Source organism: Pan troglodytes, chromosome 17 (genome assembly GCF_028858775.2).
Source record: "Pan troglodytes isolate AG18354 chromosome 17, NHGRI_mPanTro3-v2.0_pri, whole genome shotgun sequence".
NCBI lineage: Eukaryota > Metazoa > Chordata > Mammalia > Primates > Hominidae > Pan > Pan troglodytes.
Genome location: NC_072415.2, coordinates 28127776 through 28151233, shown reverse-complemented (window position 1 = coordinate 28151233; position 23458 = coordinate 28127776). Strand labels below are relative to the sequence as shown.

General features: G+C 35.5%; 1 protein-coding gene across 10 annotated transcripts in view; it reads left to right on the top strand.

Annotated features, from left to right (window-relative positions):
* SMCHD1 (structural maintenance of chromosomes flexible hinge domain containing 1) overlaps positions 1-23458 on the top strand; it is a 147859-nt gene that overhangs the window by 89481 nt on the left and 34920 nt on the right. For all 10 annotated transcript variants that reach the window (XR_010151859.1, XR_010151858.1, XR_008540621.2 and 7 more), the window contains 8 exons: positions 2243-2368; positions 4799-4878; positions 5106-5263; positions 6040-6155; positions 7249-7313; positions 15491-15578; positions 16944-17075; positions 18475-18627. Coding sequence is in view for 7 of the 10 variants with exons in the window: in XM_512045.8 (XP_512045.2) it covers positions 2243-2368; positions 4799-4878; positions 5106-5263; positions 6040-6155; positions 7249-7313; positions 15491-15578; positions 16944-17075; positions 18475-18627 (918 nt within the window). In the remaining 3 variants the exon portion in view is untranslated. The remainder of the gene's footprint in view (positions 1-2242; positions 2369-4798; positions 4879-5105; positions 5264-6039; positions 6156-7248; positions 7314-15490; positions 15579-16943; positions 17076-18474; positions 18628-23458) is intronic.

The following is a 23458-nucleotide window of genomic DNA, read 5'->3' as shown; positions in this document are numbered from 1 at the left end:
AAGTTCTGGGATTACAGGTGTGAGCCACCGTTCCCAGCCCATGTTTTCTGTAAAAGAAAATGAAGTCACACAATCATGGTAGTAGGTGAATTTATCTTAGTAAAGGGGCAGGTCATCTAAGAAAGGTTAACATGCTCATGCCTTAGTTTGAGATTGATCTTTTTCACTTGTGAGTTTAAAAAGCAGATAAACTGGTTATGACAGTGTGCTTTATAAAACACAGTTTTTAGAATAATAGTGTGTTGACTAAAGGGTTTTACTGAAAAGCCAGTGCATTTTTTTTTTTCTGGGAGCACTTACAAAACATAAATTAACCCACTTTTTATACCTACTGATGCCAGTGAAGTATTTGTTGATTGACTATTACCTGGAACAGTTGTGTGGAACAGTTTTGAGGTGGAAAAAATCTGGACATGTTTGTCTTATATCGTTTTGGGGGACAAATATAAAAAATAGTGACAGCTTGTTAGCTCAAAAATTTATTATAAGAGTTATTTGTAGATCCGTAATAATCCAGAAATTTAAAATAAAACATAAACTAATATATCAGTCTCCTGAGATATGGTTATATATAGATGAGGCTAGAAAAATGATTATTTGATATCTAATTTTTCTAAGTTTTCTAATTTAATTGCTGACCCACCTTCCCCCTGATAGGATCTGTGCAGAGAGGAGGAACTGATATAATACATAAACATGATGAATAGAAAAATAGATGTGTATTAATAAATACATATATTATTCTTTATAAATGAGGGAACTGGCCAGGTGCAGTGGCTCATGCCTTGTAATCCCAACACTTTGGGAGACCAAGGTGGAAGAATTGCTTGAGCCCAGGAGTTCAAGACCAGGTGGGGCAACATAGTGATAATTTGTTTCTGTAAAAAAGTAAAAAAAATAAAATAAAATACAAGTAAATGAGGAAACTGAAATTCTGAAATATTAACATGCCAGTATTAAAAAGTGACATTAAATGTGATATTAAAATGCTTATGGACATTTGATTTTGGAAATTTGCTTTTTCTACTATTTTCTAGAAAACATTAGCAGTTTGGACTACAAGTCATTTACTTAAAGATAACCTTTAAAAGTAGATAGGAGTCCTTTAAAAACTTAGACTGTCCTTTAAAGGTAGTTTGGGTAAACAGTTATTTGATTAGGAATGAAATACTGTATGTTTACATTTGGAAACTCAGCAGTTTTCAAAATTCAAGCTTTTTATAAACTTTGGCAGAGGGAACATGGCTGTAGCTGTGTAAACTTTATGGTAGAGCGACATAACTAAACCAATCTCAAGGGTGTTTGGTTTTTTTCATAATGTCTTATTCATAGCAGACTGTTAATTTTTCTTTCCATTTTCAGCAGCCTTTTCCCATAATCTGGTAACCAACTACCTCAGTTAAGAGTAGGGGGTAGAAGCAGCAGAAGGAACTTTCTTGTTAGAGGAGAGGTGATAAATCAGGTTTTTTTTTGTAGTTGTCCTTTAGTTCCCTTCCATCTTTTGTAAACTTTTAAAATGTTGACCCAGGGGATTGGGCTTTTGTCAGGTATCTTGTTTAACACTGTGTTTCCTTTGATGTGCCCAATATTAATAGGTCAGTAGGCAGATTTCTAGATTTATACAGCCTTATATACTAGCTGGGGAAACAGCAAGAAGCATTTTAAATCAACAAAACAGTGTAGATCATCAGTGAATAGTCCTATTTAACCAAGGGCTAGAAAGCCATGTTACTGCTTTTAATGCACAATGGCAGAGAGCTGAACATTGACTGAGGGAGAAGCTAAACTACAGCCAATGCTAAATCTGAGAACCAAAGATAGGTTTCTGTTTCTATTGAACACATTCTAGTGCTTACATAGCATTTGCATTGTATTAGATGTTAAAAGTAATCTAAAGATGATTTCAAGTGTATGCTTAGGTTATATGTAAATACTATGCAATTTTATATAAAAGAGTACCTGCAGCTTTTGGTATCCACTGGGGTCTAGAACCAATCTCCTGTGGATACTGAGGGAAGACTGTAATGTCAGGTGTTGCTTTTTCTTTTTTCAGATCATTTATCATTTTGATAAGAGGGTCACACAATTTAGTTGGCTTTCAAAAGTTCATTTTCATTGACCAAAGAAGCCATTTGCAAATAGAACAGAGATAAATTAAGTGATCGTTACACAAATATACAAGTAATTGCATTGTTTGGCCCATATATTTTAGTGTTTCTTAAAATATTTCTATTCTTTTCAGTCCATTCCAGTGATTAATGGAAGAAATTTACAGAACCCTATTATTGTTCAACTTTGTGATCAGTGGGATAATCCAGCACCGGTACAACACGTTAAAATAAGTCTTACAAAAGCTAGCAATTTAAAGGTAAGTTTTAAACTTCCTTACATCTTCATTTAAAATTCTGGATTTCATTTTCATGATAGTATCTTTAGCTGTCATATTGCTTCTTTTCTAAAAAATATATTTTACATAATCTTTATTATTGCTTAGTGTAAATAAACCTCAAAAATTTTTTAAATTATTTTGAGGAAATAAAGTTTATATCTTACAGTAGTACAACAAGGGGCCAACATTGTACAGTTATGGCTGTTTTAGTGTTTCTTATATAGTGCTAGTAAGACTTGCATTTCAGATTAGGATGAATAAATAGATAATTAACACTGACAAAGTGAATGAAGACAGATATCACAGTGACCTACAGAATGGATTAAGGAACAGGCATTATTGGGGAAACATACACGGTGAGGCTAAACAAAAAAAGTCTTGCAGGTACCTATCCTCTACTTATCTTATGGAGAGCTACCAGATCCTGGGCAGAGCTACTGGAACATACTGATATATTCTAGGGTGAGGCTCCTGCCCTTTATTGTTCTTTTTATGGGGCAAGTATGAACATGGTCTTGTAAAGTTTGGGAACAGTCTTGACTACCAGAAAGTTCAAGATTAGGTATCATTTATTCCTATGAGTATTGAGAAGCTGCATGGGATCTAGTGGCTGGTGCAAAGTTGGAGGCACTCCTTCTAGGGGAAAGAGGAAAAGCTGGTGCAAAGTTGGAGGCACTCCTTCTAGGGGAAAGAGGAAAAGCCGCTAGTCTTTGCAAAGTTGTGTGTGCGTGTGTGTGTGTGTGTGTGTGTATAAATTTTTTTTTTTTTTTTTTTTTTTGAGACAGAGTCTCGCTGCAACGCCTAGGCTGGAGTGCAATGGCGTGATCTTGGCTCACTGCAACCTCCGCCTCCCAGGTTCAAAGCAATTCTCCTGCCTCCGCCTCCGGAGTAGTTGGGATTACAGGCATGTGCCATCATGCCCAGCTAATTTTTGTATTTTTAGTACAGACGGGGTTTCACCACGTTGGCCAGGCTGGTCTCAAACTCTTGACCGCGGGTGATCCACCCGCCTTGGTCTCCCAAAGTGCTGGGATTACAGGTGTGAGCCACTGCGCCTGGCCATAAAGTTGTATTTTTATACTGTCTCTTCTGTTGGTTGAAGGGAATTCATTGGTCCCAGCCAGGTTGTTGCTAAGCAAGCCAGAGGGAATTGGGGTCATATTCAGACAATCTTGAGTATCCCTCCACATATAAAAAATAAATATAAATGTAATGGAGAAACCAGTTGATATCATGTAAAGATGATGTTTCTCTTGCAATTATTTATAGTTCAATCAGAATCCCAATAGGGATTTCCCAGAACCTGAAAAGGTGATCTTAAAAGTCGTATGGAAGATTAAAGTGCCAAGAATGGCTTGTTACACATGGACCTGTTTTCATAGTAATTACAGTTGGAGTTTTTAAATGAGTCTGTTAAATGAGGCTATGATACTGCCGCTATAAGACCTGAAAAGACTTACTTCTCTGGCTTAGCAGTAAGGATTTGATACCCAGATGGGAGACATACTTTGAGAAAGATGGGTTGAGAGACAATGGACCAGAGGGTAATTGGGACAGGTATAAACATAGGATTTCATCCTATCATTTCAAGTACCCTTTCTCATTTTTTCCTGTTCAGCTATTGCTTTTCCTGTCTGCATGTACCATTATTACCTACTCTTTAGGTTCTATTAAGTTGAGATGGGTTTTAGGATTTGGGAGAAAGTCTGATTTTTCTTCTACTGTGGTCTACAAATTCACTGTTATTCTGAATGTTTGCTTCCAGTAGAGTTAGACAATGATTATTTTCAACCCCAGAATAAAGATATGATTCTAGTTTCTGGAGAACCATCTGTAAAAGGCTGAGAGACCCTTCTAGACCAGTTATTAGGAAATGTGGCCACTGATTCTTAATCTCTTGAAAGTGAAAGCTTGGTTATCACTGTGAATGTAGTATTGCAGCAAAAATTTGAGAAGTGTATCTGAGTAGACTTTCAAGAGAAAAATGAAGAATGAAGATAGTGCTATGATGCTTTGACTTGAGTATGTGTGTACAGTATATATTTCTCCAGTGCAGTCCCCTATACCTGCCCCAGCTTTAGAATATACCTTCTGTGTTTGTGTAAACAAACTTCATTTGATCTATCAGTGATATTGAAACAGTGAACTAGAAATCTGCAACTTAGTAACTGAAATACATTAAATTCTAGTGAAATTGATCAAGATGAGTGATTGTTATTCTACTTTGGATTATATCATTACATACTACATTATTCCAACTAGTTCAGATTTTTAAAATTTAGATTTTAGAAGTATGCAAATACTGCTTTTAAAATAGGAATAGAGGGAAAGAACATTGTAATGGAAGAAAAGAACTTGATTGATCTCTAGAATTTTCTAATTAACCATTTTGTTTTGTTTTGTTTTTAGCTCATGCCTTCAAACCAACAGCATAAAACAGATGAGAAAGGCAGGGCTAATTTGGGAGTATTCAGTGTTTTTGCCCCTAGGTAAGAACCAAAAGTTTGATAGTTGTTGGTGTTATAGAGATTCGTTTTTCTTACTGCTTGCCGAAGTTACAGCTAATGACTATCCTTCTGTTTAATGTTAGGCAAGAGTTGGGACTGAATAGAAGTTGAGAGGTTTTTCTAAGAGTTGAACTTTGCATAAATTGTCTCAGAATTTTTAGGTTATTAACTAATGTAATTTGAACCCCTCTCCTCTTTTGTTTTGTTAGGGGAGAGCATACTCTTCAGGTTAAAGCCATCTATAACAAAAGTATCATAGAAGGACCTATAATTAAGTTAATGATTCTTCCAGACCCAGAAAAACCCGTTCGTCTCAATGTTAAATATGACAAAGATGCGTCCTTCTTAGCAGGGGGTCTTTTCACTGGTGAGTATTTCACATACATAAATAAATCTATAATGATAATTTTCTTTGTACATTAGTGGAATAAATTACTTATCCTAGGTTAAGTGTGCTCAGTCTAATGTAGGAGACAGGGAAGCAAATGATTTCAATATCATGTTGCAGATGTTAAGTCAATAGGAAATTAGTTTTTGTTTTACACAAATAATTTTCTGGAAGACTTCTGTTTTCTTAAAAGGATGAATCCCTATACATAGTTTTAAGTAGTGAATGAAGCACCTCAAAGTTTAGATTTAAAAATTTTTGACAATAATTTTTAATAATTAAGTTACATGTATACATAGCTTTTTTTACTCTATAAAGTAGACTATACCATATATAAAGTTTTAAATCTATTTCAGGGAGATCTATTTCCTGTGATTAAAAAATTAATAACAGGTGCCAAATGAATGTTACAGGTGGTAAATATAATGGGAATATTACATATATTGATCTTTTGGCTATTATATGCTATTGAAAATCATACAAGAAAGTAAATATTCTGTTCTTGGAATACATAAAGCATATAGTGCTATGACCAATTGGCCTAACTCTTAAGTTGCTGAGTATACATACATTCTAGTCTTTTTGGTCTTGTATGCTAGAATTTATACATTTCTTCATCAGAATTGTATTAACATTTAAATAACATGTGTGCTTTAAACATTTAAATAAGATGTTTGCTTTAAGGCATACAATTATTTAACCATATCCATTAATTGAACTAGAAAGAGATAATTTTTTAACGTTTACCATGACAGATTTTATGATTAGTGTTATTTCTGAAGATGACAGTATCATTAAAAACATTAATCCAGCACGTATTTCCATGAAAATGTGGAAGCTGTGTACCAGTGGGAACCGACCCCCAGCAAATGTGAGTCATGGGAAGCATTTTTTGAAGTTAAAAATAGTTCTTACATTTAACTTAAAACTAAGTCTCCTTTAATGTAAATATATGATGTTATATAAATTTGAGAAATGGAAGTGAATTTACTTCATTCCTTGGGGTTAAAGAAATTACATCAATGTATGTTTCAAAATTAAAGATTGATGCTATTGAAAAAGAGTAGTCTACATTGTGATGTTTCTTAACATTTTAAGATGCCTACACATTAAAATTATTTCATCTGAAGGACAGTAGCACAAGGCAGAAGCTATTAAATATGAGGGGATAATATAGAAAATGAGATAGTAAAGAGATAGGGTTGATAGACTGCTTGAAAGAGAGTGGAGAGTTAGAGGGTCTAGAACAGTGCTGTCCAGTGGAAAGATCACACCTGGTGTTTCTGCTTTCTAGTAGCTACATTTAAAAGCTAAAAAGAAATAAGTAAAATTCTAATGTTTTTAACCTAATATATCAAAAGTTACCATTTCAACATATATTCAATAGTTTAAAAATTATTGCTGGGATTTTACGTTCTTTTATCTTACCAAGTCTATGAAATTTGGTGTTTATTTTACACTGTATATCAGTTCAGACCAGCCACATTTCAAGTGCCCAGTAGTCACACATAGCCATTGGCTACCATACTGGATAATGCAGATCTGAAATAAATCTAAAATTGGGAACTAAAGTTTATCAGTGTCCTGATATAATAATCTACTTCAACATTTATGGTTCATTTTAATCATTGGTTTTGGAAACTATCTTGCTTAATTAATCCTGAATCTTTGCTTGCTTAATTTAGACCATCAGTCCAATCAAGTTGGTATTATCTTTAAATAATATCACCATGAAGTTCTACTGTGTGTCTTTTAATAATGGGGTGTCTTTCCACTGTCACTAACCTCACATTGTACCTTCCATGTATTATGAAGATATAAACGTGTGTATATATACCTGTATGTTTATAAATAGAATCCAGATACGCATTCAGTTTAGGTATATAATAAGCTTTCCTCCTAAGTATACTATGTTAAATTTTGTCATTTTCCCCTCTCCCCTTCTCTCCTACTCCCCTTTCTAGGCAGAAACATTTAGTTGTAATAAAATAAAAGATAATGACAAGGAAGATGGCTGCTTCTATTTCAGGTATTTCTCAAAACATTTCATATTTTGAATACATATCTTGTTACAAAGTAATTCAACCCTGGAGATATATGTGGGCTCACCTGAGGAAAAGTAATTTATGATCAAATAGAAATGTTAGTGTCTCTAAATTTTCCCAGTTTTTTGGGAAAAGGTGTGTTTTCATTTTTAAGCATTAAATTGGTTTTAAGCTTTGTAAATTGTAATTGTATTTGCTTTTGAAACTATCGAAGCCATCAGAAGAATTCTTTTATGTTGTCAGGGCACTTTATAACTTCTTATTATATAGGAGGTTTCTATAAAGATTAGACTGGCTTTTAACATTTCTGTGACTTTGAGCATGTTGCTGCTTCATTCTGGACCTCCATTTTCAAATCTAAAAAGATTATGTCTTAAGTTTCTTTAAAAATCCTTTATCATCAATAGGGTCAAAATGCTCATTATATTTGTTCAGTGCTTTTTCAGACTAACTGGTAAAGGACCAATCATGGAAGCTCCACCCCTTACCTCTTCCAGTTATTACCGTCTTCCTTCCTGTTGTGCATGCCACGCACACACTCATGTAGACACACACATGCACACACCACAAACCCTCTCCTGATTTGGTCTTATTTAGAGTTCCATTTATCTTAGCATACATCTCTATAGTCTCTGATTTAGTTGTGCCCATTTTTGAACTTGATATACAATTATTTTCCTTTGCATAAGACTTCTTTCACTCAGCATCATGAGATTCTGTGGCATATAGCTATAAATTCATTCATTTCCATTGCTGTATAGAAGTCCATTGTGTGAACACACTACTATTTTCCATTCTGTTAATGGCTATTTGCATTTTCAATTTTGGGCTATTACAAATAATGTTTATAACACTGGTGCTCATATAAAAGTAAAATTGCTGGGTCATAAGTTCATAGATGTGTATATTTAAATATAGATGTTAAACATAGATGTGTATGTTTAACTTGAGTAGCTTGAGGGTTTATTTCTTTTTAATACATAGCCTTGCTAGAGTGCAATGCCTAGAGTGCAGTGGCTCACTGCAACCTCTGCCTCCCTGGTTCAAGCGAGCCCCCTGCCTCAGCCTCCCAAGTAGCTGGGACTACAGGAATGTGCTGCCATGCCCAGCAAATTTATTTATTTATTTATTTTGTGTGTGTGTGGAGACTGGGTTTCACCAAGTTGCTCTGGCTAGTCTCGAACTCCTGAGCTCAAAGCCATCTGCCCGCCTCAGCCTCCCAAAATGGTGGGATTACAAGCATGAGCCACCGTGCCCGGCCCTTCCCAACACGGTTTTGTGGGTCTTTTCAGGTGTAATCTTCTGGTAGACATGTAATAGAGTGGCATCACACTTACTCTTAATTTGCATTTACCTGTTTATCATATATTTATTGGCCACTTAGATTACCTTTTGTGAAGTGCCTTTTTTGAGTATCTTAATAACTTTTGTTCTATTTTTTATATTAATTTGTAGGAGTTCTTTATATATTAGAGATACAAGCCTTTTGTTTAGACGTCTTTGCCTATCCTGTGGCTTGCTTTCTCACTTTATGATACTTGAACAGCAGTGGTTAATTTTTATATAAGCAAATGTGTTAATCATCTTTTTTATAGTTGATCTTCTTTGTGTCCTGTTTAAGTCTTTCCTTACATTTAGGTCATCAACACATTTTACTATATTATTGTGTTGGGGGTTCCCAAGACCAGTGCCAGGTTTGATGATTCACCAGGAGGACTCACAGGACTTAATGTATAGCTGGGCTCATAGCTATGTTTTATTGAAACAAAAGGATTCAAAGTGAAATGAGCAAGGTAAAAAGCTCATGGGGTGATGTCCAAGGGAAAGCAGACACAGAGGAAGCTTTCCAAGGATTCTGTCTTGGTGAAGTCACAGAGTATGTGCTTAATTCCCCAACAATAAATTGTGACAATGCATATAAAATGTTGTCAACCAGGGAAGCTCACTAGGGACTCAGCATTCAGGGTTTTTGTTAGGGTGTGATCACATAGGCAGCCTCTGCCTAGCAAATACCAGATTTTCAGAAGAAAAGCAAGTGTGTAGCATCAACCATATTAGTGCAGTGGTTTAGGCAATGTGAGCCACTCATATCAGTTAAAGGTGAGAACCCTCCTGAAATCTAAACTCACAGATGTCTGCAAAGGGCCCATCTTGCAAGCAGGCCTTTCTAAGGATAGCACTTTAGGTTTGCTGTGTTCTTTTTATACAGTTATATGTGGAATTGATTTTTTTTTTTTTTTTAATGTATAGTGTGAGGCCAGGTGCGGTGGCTCACACCTATAATCCCAGCACTTTGGGAGGTAGAGGCAGGCAGATCACATGAGGTCCATCGTAAATGATATCTCCTAAAACATTTTTATTTTCTGTTGTTTTTGGTTATAGAGATGCAATTGATTTATGTATATTGACCTTGTAGCAGTTATCTTTGTTAAACTCCTTTATTTCTTATTTTAAATAATTAATTAATTAATTTAGAGACAGGGTCTCACTATGTCACCCAGGCTGTAGTGCAGTGGTGCAATCATGGCTCACTGTAGCCTTGACCTCCCAGGCTCAAGCAATCTTCCTACCTCAGCCTCTCAGGTAGCTGGGACTACAGACCCACAGCACTACGCCTGACTTATTATTTTATTTTTTGTGGAGACAGGGTCTTACTATGTTGTCTGGGCTTGTCTTAAACTCTTGGGCCTTAGCCTACCAACTAGCTGGGACTATGGGCCCACACCACCACACTTGATTGATTTTTTAATTTTTGTGGACTCAAGGTCTCATTGCAGGTCTTGAACTCCTGAGTTCAAGCAATCCTCCCACCTCAGCCTCCCAAAGTGCTGGGATTACAGATGTGAGCCACCACTCCTGGCTCTGATTTTATTTGTAGATTCTTTGGGATTTAATAAAAATGTCTAGGATTTATAATAGTAGGTTTGTTATTTTCCAGTTTTTGTGTATTTTCTCTTTCTTTCTTTCTTTCTTTCTTTCTTTCTTTCTTTCTTTCTTTCTTTCTTTCTTTCTTTTTCTTTCTTTCTTTCTTTCTTTTTTTGAGATGGAGTCTTGCTCTGTCTCCCAGGCTGGAGTGCAGTGGCATGATCTTGGCTCACTGCAAGCTCTGCCTCCCGGGTTCATGCCATTCTCCTGCCTCAGCCTCCGGAGTAGCTGGGACTATAGGCACCTGCCACCACGCCCAGCTAATTTTTTGTATTTTTAGTAGAGACAGGGTTTCACTGTGTTAGCCAGGATGATCTCGATCTTCTGACATTGTGATCCACCCGCCTTGGCCTCCCAAAGTGCTGGGATTACAGGTGTGAATCACTGCACTCGGCCGTGTATTTTCTTTTTCTTATCATACCACAGCATCTTGGATTTACAGCAAAATGTTAAATAGACATGATGAGAGTGATCATCCTAATCTGGTTTCGAATCTCAAAGGGAACATTTCAGCATTCCACCACTAAGTGTGATGTTTGCTTTAGAGTTTTTCTTTTATCAAACTGTTCGTTTCTGAGTCTTAATAAGTCTTTTATCAAACTGTTCATTTCTAAGTCTTAATTATAAATTGACTTTAGATTTCATCATCTATTGAGGCACTATGTGATATTTTTCCTTTACTTTTAAAATCCTTTAAGACATTATTACTTTACTTTTTAATGTGGTAATTATAGTACATTAGTTTTCTGAATGGTCAGCCAACCTTGCAATTACTGGAATAAACCCAATTTTATCATGTTGTATTATTTTTATATATCGATGGAGGTGTTTTGCTAATATTTTCTTAGGATTTTTGCATCTACCTTGATCTTTGAAATTAACCTGCATTTTCTTTCTTACACATTCTTAGTTTGCTGTCTACATCATGTAGCCCTCACAAAAGTAGGAAGAAATTTTCCCTCAGTCTTGGTTTATTCTTAGGAGAATCTTAAGAGTGTTATTCCTTCCTTAAATGGTGATAGATTCATCAACGAAGCCATCTGAGCCTGGTGTTTTTGTGGGGGGAAGGTTTTAGTGATGGATTCAGTTTGTTCAAATTCAGAAGTTATAGAACTATTTGTATTTCCTGTCTCTTGCTCAGTTTTGATATCTTGTAATTATCAAACTATCTTTTTTTTTTGAGACAGAGTCTCGCGCTGTTTCCCAGGCTGGAGTGCAGTGGCATGATCTCAGCTCACTGCAACCTCCACCTCCCTGTTCAAGCAATTCTCCTGCCTCAGCCTCCCAAGTAGCTGGAACTATAGGCATGCGCCACCACTGTCTGTCAGACTATCAATTTTATCTAAATAAATAGATAATTTTATCTAAATAAATAGATAATTTTATCTAAATAAATAGGCTGTCAGACTATCAATTTTATCTAAATTTTCAAATTTGTTGTTCATACTGTTCTGTTTATTTTCTGTAAGATCTGTGATCTCTCATTCTTGACAGTTTGTACTCTAATCTTAGTAAGAGATTTCAATTTTTTAGATCTTTTAAAGAACAAACTTTGGGCTTTTAAAATATATTTTATGTGTTTAATTTCATTTACTTTGCATTTCATTTGTTCTTTTATTAAAACTGCTTGAGGAGGTTTTTTAGCTCATTTATTTTGGTCACACACACAAAACATGTATATGTGTATATGTATGTAGAGCTGTACATTTCTAAGCGTAACTTTAGTAGCATTCACAAGTTTTATGTATTTTATTTTTATTAGTATTTGGATCAAAAATTGTTTTTTCTTTTTTCTTTTTTTGAACCAGAGTCTCGCTCTTTCATCCTGGCTGGAGGGCCATGGTGTGATTATAACTCATTACAGCCTTGAACTCCTGGATTCAAGCAATCCTCCCACCTTAGTCTCCTTAGTAGCTAGGACTACAGATGTGTGCCACCACACCCAGCTAATTTTTTTTTTTTAATTTGGTAGATATCAGGGCCTCACTGTGTTGCCCAGATTGGTCTCAAACTCTTGGTCTCAAGCAGTCCTCTCACTGCAGCTTCCCAAAGTGCTGATTACAGGCATGAGCCACTGAGCCCAGCCTTGGATTAAAATATTTTCTAATTTTCATTGTGATTTCATCCTTTGACCATGGCTTATTCAGATGTTTACTGAATTGTGAAATTTAGTTTACCCTGTATGATTTCAGTCCTTTGAAATTAGTTGTTATTTGTTTTTGTGCTGGGGATATAGTCAATTTTTGTATATGTTCCAAATATACTAGATAATAATGTGATTTTTGCATTTGAGGTACAGTGTTCTATATCTTTTATATTTTTTGTCTGTTTCACCTAGCAGTGTAGTAAATCTCCAAGTATGAACGAAGATTTGTCTATTTTTTCTCTTAGTTTACATAAGAGAACAAATACATATTTTGAGGCTTTGTTATTAGGTACATGCAGACTTAGATGATTATTATTATTTTTTCTTGCAAATTAAACCTTTTATTATTATGAAGTATTCTTTTTCTCTAGTAATGTTTTTGCCTTAAAGTTTACTTTGGTAATAGTATACCAACTTTCCCTATGAATGACATGCAAAAGCCACTTTGGGAATCATGAGGATTAGTGTTTCCATATATAGATAGATAGATAGATAGGTATATTCTTTTAAGTGTATCTTTTGTAAATGGCATTATCGTTTTTTTTCCTGATAATCTTTGTCTTCTCATTGAAAGTTTAGGTCTTACATATACCAATTCACTTGGTTTTGGATCTGTTTTGTTTTCTGTATGATCCAACTGTTTTTTCCCTTCTCTTTCCTGTTTTCCTTTTTGATTTATTGTTTCTAATAGTCATTTTCTGGTAGTTATACAATCTTTCACTGTTCTCTAAGTGATTTCCTTGGAGATTTGTAACGTGTATACTTGACATGCCAGTATCTAGTAATAATTTGTATTTTTTTACCTTCTTAAGCAGTGCATGGATCTTAGAACATTTACTTCCATTTCCTTCTCCCAAATTACATGCCTTTTTGTTGTGAATGTTAAACCTATCAAGGCATCATTTTTATTGCTTACAATCAGTGTTTATTGGGATTTACTCATTTATCCTTTCTGTTAATCTTTAACTCAAGGCTTTCATCTGGTATTGTTTTCCATCTTAGGAAGTTCCTTCAATATGTCTGCTGGTGATGAATTATCTTATTTTTACCTGAAAATATCTTTATTCCACCTTCATACTTGAAGGATATTTTTACTGCATATGGTATTCAAGGTCAGCAATTTCTTAACCACCATCCTTCACTATCTCATTCTGTTGTCAGTCTCATTATTTTTTTAAAAAATGTATTTTCCCTCCTTTGGTTATTTTGTGGTTGGTTCCTCCCCTGCCCCCACCTCATCCCCTGCCCAGCAGTTTTACTATGATATGTCTATGTGGATTTCTTTTTTACATCCTGCTTGGTTTTCACGGGCTTTGATTTCGTGGTCTTCAGTTTTTAAAAATTTTGCCATTCTTTTACCTCTCTTCCTTCCAGATGATTACTTTGAACTATCTTCAGTTAACTAATTCTCTCTTCGGTGACATCTGATTTTCTGTTAAGTCCCTCCTTCAGTTGCCAATTTCTGTTTGACGTTTTCAGTTAATCAATGTATTAAAGTCTGCCTAGAGTTCCTTTAGGTCTGTTGTGATTTTCTCTTAGTTTCTGTTGGTTTTCATTCTAGTTCTGTCCTTCATGTATCTGGTGATTCTATTATTGTTGTACTAGACATTTTATTTATGAATATTTATAGAAATAATTGGATATGATATATAGGATAAGAGTGTGTTACATTTGCTTCTGTCCGTTTTCTGGGCTGCTACCCATCTATTACCACTTCAGTTTCAGAGATGGACATGATTCAAAGGAAGTTGCATTTCTTTTGCAAGCTGGTCTGCTTTAGGTTTACCTGTGCTGCTAGAATTTACTCCCAGGACTAAAGCATCCTTAAATATGAAATTTATATCCCAGGGCCTCCTTTCTATCTTATATTCTACTAAGTTATTTTTTACTTTAGCTTGTTAACTCTAACATTTTCAAGCAATTTTTTTTTTTTTTTTTTTTGTACAGCTGTTTTCATCATGAAGGGTTGGCCTGCCATTTGGAAGCAGAAGTCCATTTTAACTCTCTTTTTTTTTTTTTTTTTTTTTTGAGATAGAGTCTCACTCTCACCCAAGCTGGAGTGCAGTGGAGTGATCTTGGCTCACAGCAACCTCTGCCTTCCGGGTTCAAGCGATTCTCCTGCCTCAGCCTCCTGAATAGCGGGGACTACAGGCGCACACCACCATGCCTGGCTCATTTTTATATTAATAGTAGAGATGGGGTTTCGCCATGTTGGCCAGGCTGGTCTTGAACTCCTGACCTCAAGTGATCCGCCTGCCTCAGCCTCCCAAATTTCTGGGATTACAGGCATGAGCCACTGCGCCCAGCCTTGTTTAAATTCTCAATATAACTTTCTTAGGAATTACCATCTCAGAGAAAACAATATAGAGAAAGGTTAAATAATTTTCTTCAAGGTTGCATAGATGTTACAGTGTCGGGATTTGAATTCAAGTATGTATTCAAAGCCTGTGCTTTGTACTGCATTGAGCCGGTATTTTGAGAATATGAATGACATGCAAAAGCTACCCTAGGGATCATGAGCCACATCGCACATATTGTAGAATATTATTCATATTTTCTTTGTGGTAAAGCGTGACCAAAAATAGGTTAATAAGTGTACCTCTTCTTAGGCACTGAGTTCATTATTGGTAATTGATTCACAGTAAATACCTTGTATGTGTAGTTAAATATTTCAAATAGTACTTGAATGGAAAAAAAGTTACATAGAAGATCAGCAGGATGTTCTATAATTTTGAAATACAAAACTGTCGCTTAGAAATTCATAAAGTAGAAATGAAGCAAAATTTACTTGACATATAATTCAGCATTTTTTACGTATTTACTGCTTTCTCAACTTCATATTCCTGTTCTTTCAATTTTTACCATATCCAGCACTTTTATTCTGGATGTTTTGTAAAAGAATGTACAGGTAAGAGGAACCTGGGAGTATGCAAGAAATATTTGTTGAACGAATGAAGGTCAATATACTATTAGTAGTTCTATTCTTCCTACTCATTTATTTTTGTGGAAAGAACAGAAATGTTGACTCTTTGAATTCCTTCCCCCTTTATACAAACATTGTCAGTAATCTTAACTTTCTTTTAAATTTAGGGATAAAGTAATTCCTAATAAAGTGGGGACATATTGTATCCAGTTTGGTTTTATGATGGATAAAACAAATATTCTCCACAGTGAACAGGTTTGCTTACTTTTTTTATATACCACAGTTAGCTTTACATTTTCTTTTTTTTTCCCCCTTGGTTCTGCATTACATGAAATAGCTTCACATTTTCTTATTTAGTTTATGAATGAAATATTTTGTTTAAAAGTGAAGTAATTATTGGATGTGAAATATAAATAATTCAATTTTCAGGAAAATTAGTATATAATATGTTTAAATTTGTTCAATAATTTGACCTGTTACAGGAGTCACATTTCCATTTCTCTTTATATCAAAGACTCAGCATTTTAGTGTGTAGTGTTGTAAAGTTGCTTATATCAACCATGCATGAAAAATATTAGTAATATTTCACACAGCCATAACAAGAGAACGAAATTATGTCCTTTGCAGCAACATGTATGTGGCTAGAGGCCATTATCCTAAGTAAATTAATTAAGAAACTGAAAACCAAATACTGCATGTTCTCCCTTGCAAGTGGGAGCTAAACATTGGGTACACACGGACACAAAGATGGGAACAGTAAACGCTGGGGATTGCAAAAGAGGGGAAAGAGGGAGGTGGGCAAGAGTTGAAAAACTACCTATTAGGTACTGTGTTTGCTACTTGGGTGACGGGATCATTAGAAGCCCAAACCTCAGCATCCTGCAATATACTCATGTAATACACTTGCACATACACCCCCTGAATCTAAGATAATTTTTAAAATAATGAAAGTTGGAAATTAAAAATAAATAGTATTTCAGTTATTAGAATTCTGGATAGTGATGTTCAAGGCAGTTTAAATACACATCTACATATAATACTGTTGGTATAGGCTGGGTGCAGTGGCTCACGCCTGTAATCCCAGCAGTTTGGGAGGCCGAGGTGGGCAGATCACTTGAGGTCAAGAGTTCAAGACCAGCCTGGCCAATATGGTGAAACTCCTCCTCTACTAAAAATACAAAAATCAGCTGGGCGTGGTGGGCGCACACCTGTAGTCCCAGCTATTCAGGAGGCTGAGGCAGGAGAATCGCTTGAACCCAGGAGACGGAGGTTGCAGTGAGCAGAGATCACCCCTCTGCACTCCAGCCTGGGTGTCACAGTGAGACTCTGTCTCAAAAAAACAAAAAACTGTCGGTATACTAATTTTTTTGATTACCTATGTTTTTTAATACCTCTAAGTTTGTTCTTAGATGGCTGTAAACATCCAAAAATTAACCTGACCTAACTTTTTTATGCTGAATTTTAAAAGCAAATTGATTACTTTTAAAAGATTAATGGAAATAAATTTTAGAAGGTAACATTTAATTTTATTTAGTATGTGCCATTGTTATGTCTTCCCTTCCTCTTAAATGTTAAAGCATCAATATATTGTTAATCAGAATGTCTCTTTTGTTTTGTAAGGTTATAGTTGAAGTCCTGCCTAATCAACCTGTGAAGTTAGTACCTAAAATTAAACCACCTACACCAGCTGTTTCAAATGTTCGCTCAGTTGCCAGTAGGACCTTGGTCAGAGATCTACATCTTAGTATCACGGTAATGTTTATTTTCTTCCAAAACTGCGAAGGGTAACAAGAAAAATTATCTTTGATTTTAGGGTACAAAATTATTTGTATGGATTCTGTCAGTTACTCTGATTAAGGTTATAGGGGAAACTTCTGCAGATGAATTAAATATTTATAAATATCTTTGTATTTGAATACAAATAGAGAATATATAACATTATACATAAAATGAATTCAGAATAATAAGCAGAACTGACTCAAAATGCAGAAATCTCAATCTGCCTACCTTTTTTTTTTTTTTTGAGACAGGGTCTTGTTCTGTCACCCAGGCTGGAGTAGCATGGCACAATCATAGCTCACTGCAACCTCAAGCAGTCCTCCCACCTCAGCCTCCTGAGTAGCTGGGACCACAAGGTGCACAGCACCACACCTGGCTAGTTTTAAATTTTTTTTCTGTGGGGTTTTGCTGTGTTTTGCTGTGTTGCCCAGGCTGGTCTTGAAATCCTGACCTCACGTTATCCTCCTGCCTCAGCCTTCCAAAGTGCTGGGATTACAGCTGTGAACCACCACACCCAGCTGCTACCTTTTCTAATACATACCTTTACTCACCTGTTTAGTGTATATATCACGAATGACTGTGAACTATATTGACTCTTCAATGTCCGGTTCACTGAGGGGACTGAAGGACATAAGTTTTTTTTTTTTTAAAGAGATCTGTTCTGATGACTGCTCATAGTTAAGAAAGAAAATCAGAGCTCCTCCAAGGCTGCAGATTTCATGAAGCATAAGCAGCAACACAGCTGTCAAAAATATTAACAAAAACATGTAAAACACAGTAGTGGGACTGCACCTTTATGGAAAATTTGGTTGGTTGGATGCTTGTCTACTTTCAGTTTATTTTCCTGTTTTAGATGATTGGTTATTCTTCCCTAGACATCTCTTCTTTTCCCAAAACATCTTGTTGGGGTAAACGGTGCCATAGAATTACTCCAAGGGTCTTTGAATCTCATATAAGCACCGAACATTGTGAGAAACACATATAGGCCCATTGGTTTTCAAATGTATACAGGTGCTGCTGGTGTTAATAAAATATTTAAAGTCACTACAAGTTTATAATAACTTATTAAGCACTTTTTCACATCTGTAGGTACTAAAAGTACATGAAAAGGTGATATTTTAAAATGGGAGTCCTTGTAATTTAGTAAGGTAGGAACTGTTGTATTGAAGTCTCTTGTTCTTTTATGGTTTCTGGAACTATTTCTTGCCTGTGGAACACTCAAACTTAGAACTGAATTTTGTGCTTAGACTAAGAAAGATCCAGATAATTTAATGTTGGGGGCTCTCTGTATTATTTCTGATTTGTACATGCTCTTCTCTGGGTTTAATCTTCTGATCAGTTTCTCTAATTGTTTTCCATTTTTTGTTTTAAGGATGAGTACGACAACCATACTGGAATTGATTTGGTTGGCACTATAATAGCCACCATTAAAGGCTCTAATGAGGAAGATACTGATACCCCACTTTTTATTGGGAAAGTTAGAACACTTGAATTCCCCTTCGTGAATGGTTCGGCTGAAATCATGGTAAATTTTTTATATCTTTTGGTAGATAGAATTTCTGTATTTAATGCTTTTAACCACCATATTAAGACACCTTTTCTTTTGTATAGCTATGAAGATGTTCTAATCATAGCACTAAATTGGGAAGTCAGCTGAAATATTTTCTGATTTTGCTATTACAAATTGAACCCAGGATCTTTATAAGTAAGACTCTCGTTTTTCCTATGGGATAACAGCTTTCTCTGATTCTAGTTGTTTTTAACTTTAGTGACAGTACGTGATGTTTTATGTTTCATTGAAAAGCTGCCGTTATGTGGATAGAGACAAAAAATGTAGCCCAGGTAAATTTTAATTAAACAACTTGTCTTTGTTACTCATTTTTTTCTAAAATGAAAATAGTTTTATTTGTATTTTAAAAATATACAGTGCAAGAACCTCCATAAATAATCAAGATATTGTCACCTGTCAGAGATAATAGATGCTTAGCAACTTAGTATTACCTTCCAGAGTTTCGGCATATACACTAATGCTGCCTGCATACCATGTGTGTATATGATTTATATACATGTTCGGAGGGTGTAAAATTTCATTAATAGAACTGTGCCTTTATAAAAATCTTTTCTTGTTTAACATCTCTAATATATTCTTAGTAAAAGTAAGCCTACATCATATTAATGACCACAATTTATTTGATCAATCCTTAGTGAAAATTTAGTTCTTTTCTAAAGTTTGTTTTTATCAACAGTGCTTCCATTAGCTTTCTTCTGTGTATAGTCAGCCCCCCATATCCGTGGGTTTCACATCTGTAGATTCAAAAATAATTAGGAAAAAAATTTCATCTGTACTGAATACATACATTTTTCTTGTCAGTATTCCATAAACAATACAACTATTTTCATAGCATTTTAGTAGTTATTACTAAGTAATCTAGGGATGATTCAAAGTATATGGAGTATGTGCATAGGCTGTATGCAAATACGACACCATTTTATATCAGGGATGTGAGTATGCATGGATTTGAGTATCTGTGGGAGTCCTGGAACTAGTACCCCACAGATACCAAGGGATGACTATATATCCTTTTGCATATATTATTTCTTTAAGAAATTACTAGAAGCAGAATGCGTTAGAGATAGGATATGCATATTTTAAGCCTTTTGGTAGTTACTGCCAGTGCTCTTCAGTTTATATTCCTGCCAGAAGTATATGTCTGTCTTACTCATATTAGCAACACTATATGTGTGAACACTTTTAAAAATTCTAACCAAGTATCTGATTAAAAATTTATTTTTGTCGAACATTTTTTGGTTTTAATCTTTCTAAGATTGTTTACTGACCATTTCTTTTAGAATTTTCATTTTTTTCTTAAAAATATTAGTGCTCTTTGGTATATAAGTACTTTTTCATGAGATGTTCTTTTGTTTTTAGAACTTTCCTTGTTTATATTGGAGGGGCAGATCATATTCACAGTGCTATCTGTGATATCCTTAGTTTCTTTAATTTTTGATGTATCTGGATTCTATTGACCCTTTTTCAAATCCATTAATTTTCTTGATATCTTTTCAGTAATTCTAACAGTACTAATAGATATGAAATGTTACCTTTTCTTGTATTTTTGTTGTTGTTCATTTCTGTGTCTAACTCATTGCAGCATCACATTGTTTCAGTAAAATTAGGCTTATACGGTAGGAGCCTGCCAGCTGTACCTGGCCTGAAGACTTGTCAGTTGGTCTGGCAGTGGCTGACCAATACAGCATTTTCATTGTAATTAGTTTCCAACATTTAAAGTTCTGGAATTTTTACATAAAAATCTGCATTTCTAATTTATTTGGTGAAATCTAAAGATCTGTCAACACTGGGTGAGGATTCTCTTAGCCAGCTGTATGTGCACCCTGAACAGTGACTGCTCCTGTCAGTGTGTCTGGTTTCCAGTCAGCCGCTTCCATGCCACTTCTTTTCATTTATTGGCATTGAGGACATGTGTATTTACCACTTATATTCACACTTGTTCTTCCTTTTTTATTATAGTGGAGAATAAAGTAAAATTTTCTTGTGCTCTAACAAAAATTAGGTAATGAAAGCCACATTGAAAAACAAAGGGGAGTGGGGAGACATACTTAACATGCAGAGTGGATTTGTATTGGAAGAAGACATCTAGTCTTCTTTCTAAAGAATGTTTTCTAAAGAAAACTTTACCTGTTTTCCTGTTTAGCTATGTCCAGTTTTCTTTTTTTTTTTTTTTTTCTTTTTTTTTGGAGACAGAGTCTCACTCTCTCACCCAGGCTGGAGTGCAGTGGCGCAATTGCTGCTCACTGCAAGCTCTGCCTCCTGGGTTCACGCCATTCTCCTGTCTCAGCCTCCCAAGTAGCTGGTACTACAGGCACCCACCACCACATCTAGCTAATTTTTTGTATTTTTAGTAGCGACGGGGTTTCACCGTGTTTGCCAGGATGGTCTCGATCTCCTGACCTTGTGATCCACCCGCCTCGGCCTCCCAAAGTGCTGGGATTGCAGGCGTGAGCCACCGCACCCGGCCTGTCTCCAGTTTTCTTGGCCCCCTTATAGTCATTTGAAATTGCTAAACCTGCTGTATATACTCCTGAGATTCAGACACGAGATTTAGCTGTTCCCCAGCAGCTGTATATAAAAATCTCTTCACATCATGCATGTAAATATACTCTTACCACTAGAGGACCCTGATATCTCACTGAATAAATAGAAAACTCAAGTCCTTCTTGGCTCCTGCCTCACATATTGATTTAGTATGTCTGGAGCAGGGCTCTAGAATCTGATTTTTAAAAAGCAGGTGATTCTTATCATTAGGGAAGTTTAGGAAACACTGGTCTAGAGCACAACCAATGTTTGTAAATGTTCCACATTATTGCTTTGTTTAAAGTTACAATCTAAATTTGTAGTTGCTTAAGTTTGTTAACTGTGCTATTCAGATTCACTGTATTATTTGCCTACATGATCTGGACATTTCTGATGGCAGTGTCTAAGTTTCATTCTGATATGCATTTGTTTGTTTCTCATATGCCAAATTTCCATTTATACTTGGATCCAGTTTGGGACTCTTCATTTCTGTTATTCTGTTTATCCTTTTTTCTTGGTAGGTATGCATCAGGGATTAAAAACTATAAAACTTTGAGATAGGAGATTCCTCTTCAAACAAGATAAAAAGGAAAAGATTATATTTAACTACATTAAAAGTTACACTTTCTGCGGGGCACAGTAGCTCATGCCTATAACCTTAACACTTTGGGAGGCTAAGGTAGGATTGCTGGAGCCCAGGATTTCAAGACCAGCTTGGGCAACATGGCAAAACCCCATCTCTACAAAAAATTTAAAAATTAGCCAAGCATGGTGACAACGCACCTATAGCCCCAGCTACTCAGGCAGCTGAGGTGGGAAGATAGCTTAAGCCTGAGAGGTTGAGACTGCAGTGAGCCATGATTATGCCACTGCATTCCAGCCTGGGTGACAGAGCAAGACCCTGTCTCAAAAAAAAAAAAAGGTTACACTTTATGTACGTAAGCATATCTTAAACAGAATTAAAAGAACAGTGACAATGTGTTGATAATTGTTGACACTGGATGATCAGGTTTATTATCTGATTCTGTAGTAGAAAAAAAAAGTTTTTAAGGTAGTAAATTAAGGAGAAATATTGATTTTGCTGTATGCAGTCATGTCATCACTTAATGACGGGCATATGTTCTAAGAAATACATCATCAGGTGATTTCATTGTTGTGCAAATATCGTAGAGTATACTTAAACCTAGGTGATATAGCCTACTGTACACCTGGGCTATATGTCACAACCTATTTCCTTTTTTTTTTTTTTTTTTTTTTTTTTTTTGAGACAGAATCTTGCTCTGTCACCCAGGCTGGAGTGCTTTGGCGCACTCTTGGCTCAGTGCAACCTCCGCCTCCTGGGTTCAAACAATCCTCCCACCTCAGCCTCCCGAGTAGCTGGGACTACAGGCGCGTGCCCTCCACACCCAGCTGATTTTTGTTTTTTCAGTAGAGACAGGGTTTCACCATGTTGGCCAGGTTTGTGTCGAACTCTGACCTCAGACGATCCACCCACCTCGGCCTCCCAAAGTGCTGGGATTGTAGGCATGAGCCACCACACCCAGCAGCATAACCTGTTTCTCCTAGGCTACAAACCTGTACAGTATGTGACTGTACTGAACACTGTAGGTAATTTTAACATAATAGTATTTGTGTATCTAAACATAGAAAAGGTATAGTAAAATACAGTATTATAATCTTTTGGGACCACCATTGTACATGTGGTCCTTTGTTAGTGAATTGTTATGTGGTGCATGACTGTATGTTAGATACATATAATTAAAGGACTGATATATTGAACAGATTTCTAAAACCTCCTAAGGAACTACTTGCAAATCAATTTTTAAAAAAAGACAAACTGGTAGAAAAATAAATGGGCAAAGAATATGAGCAAGCAATTAATGGAAAAGAAAATATAAATAACCTGTAAACATAAGGAGCATGATTTCAGTACCACTCAGGGAGATGTTAGTTAAAATAATAATGACTGGTTGCTTTTTAATTCCCCTTTTTAGAAAAAAAATATGATTGATATTAAATGTTGGCCAGCATAAGGGGAATTGGGCACTCCCATATACTGCTGGTGAGAGGATAAATTGATACAGCTTCTTATAAGGGAAATTTGATACTTACCTTTTAAAATAAACTTATACTTCTCATTATTCATCCCAGAAAACACATTTGCAGAGAAACATTTGGAGATATATTTTTGCTATGTTATAGATAATTGTTTAAAAATTGTAAACATACTAAATATTTGCCACCCAATGAATGAGTAGTATAG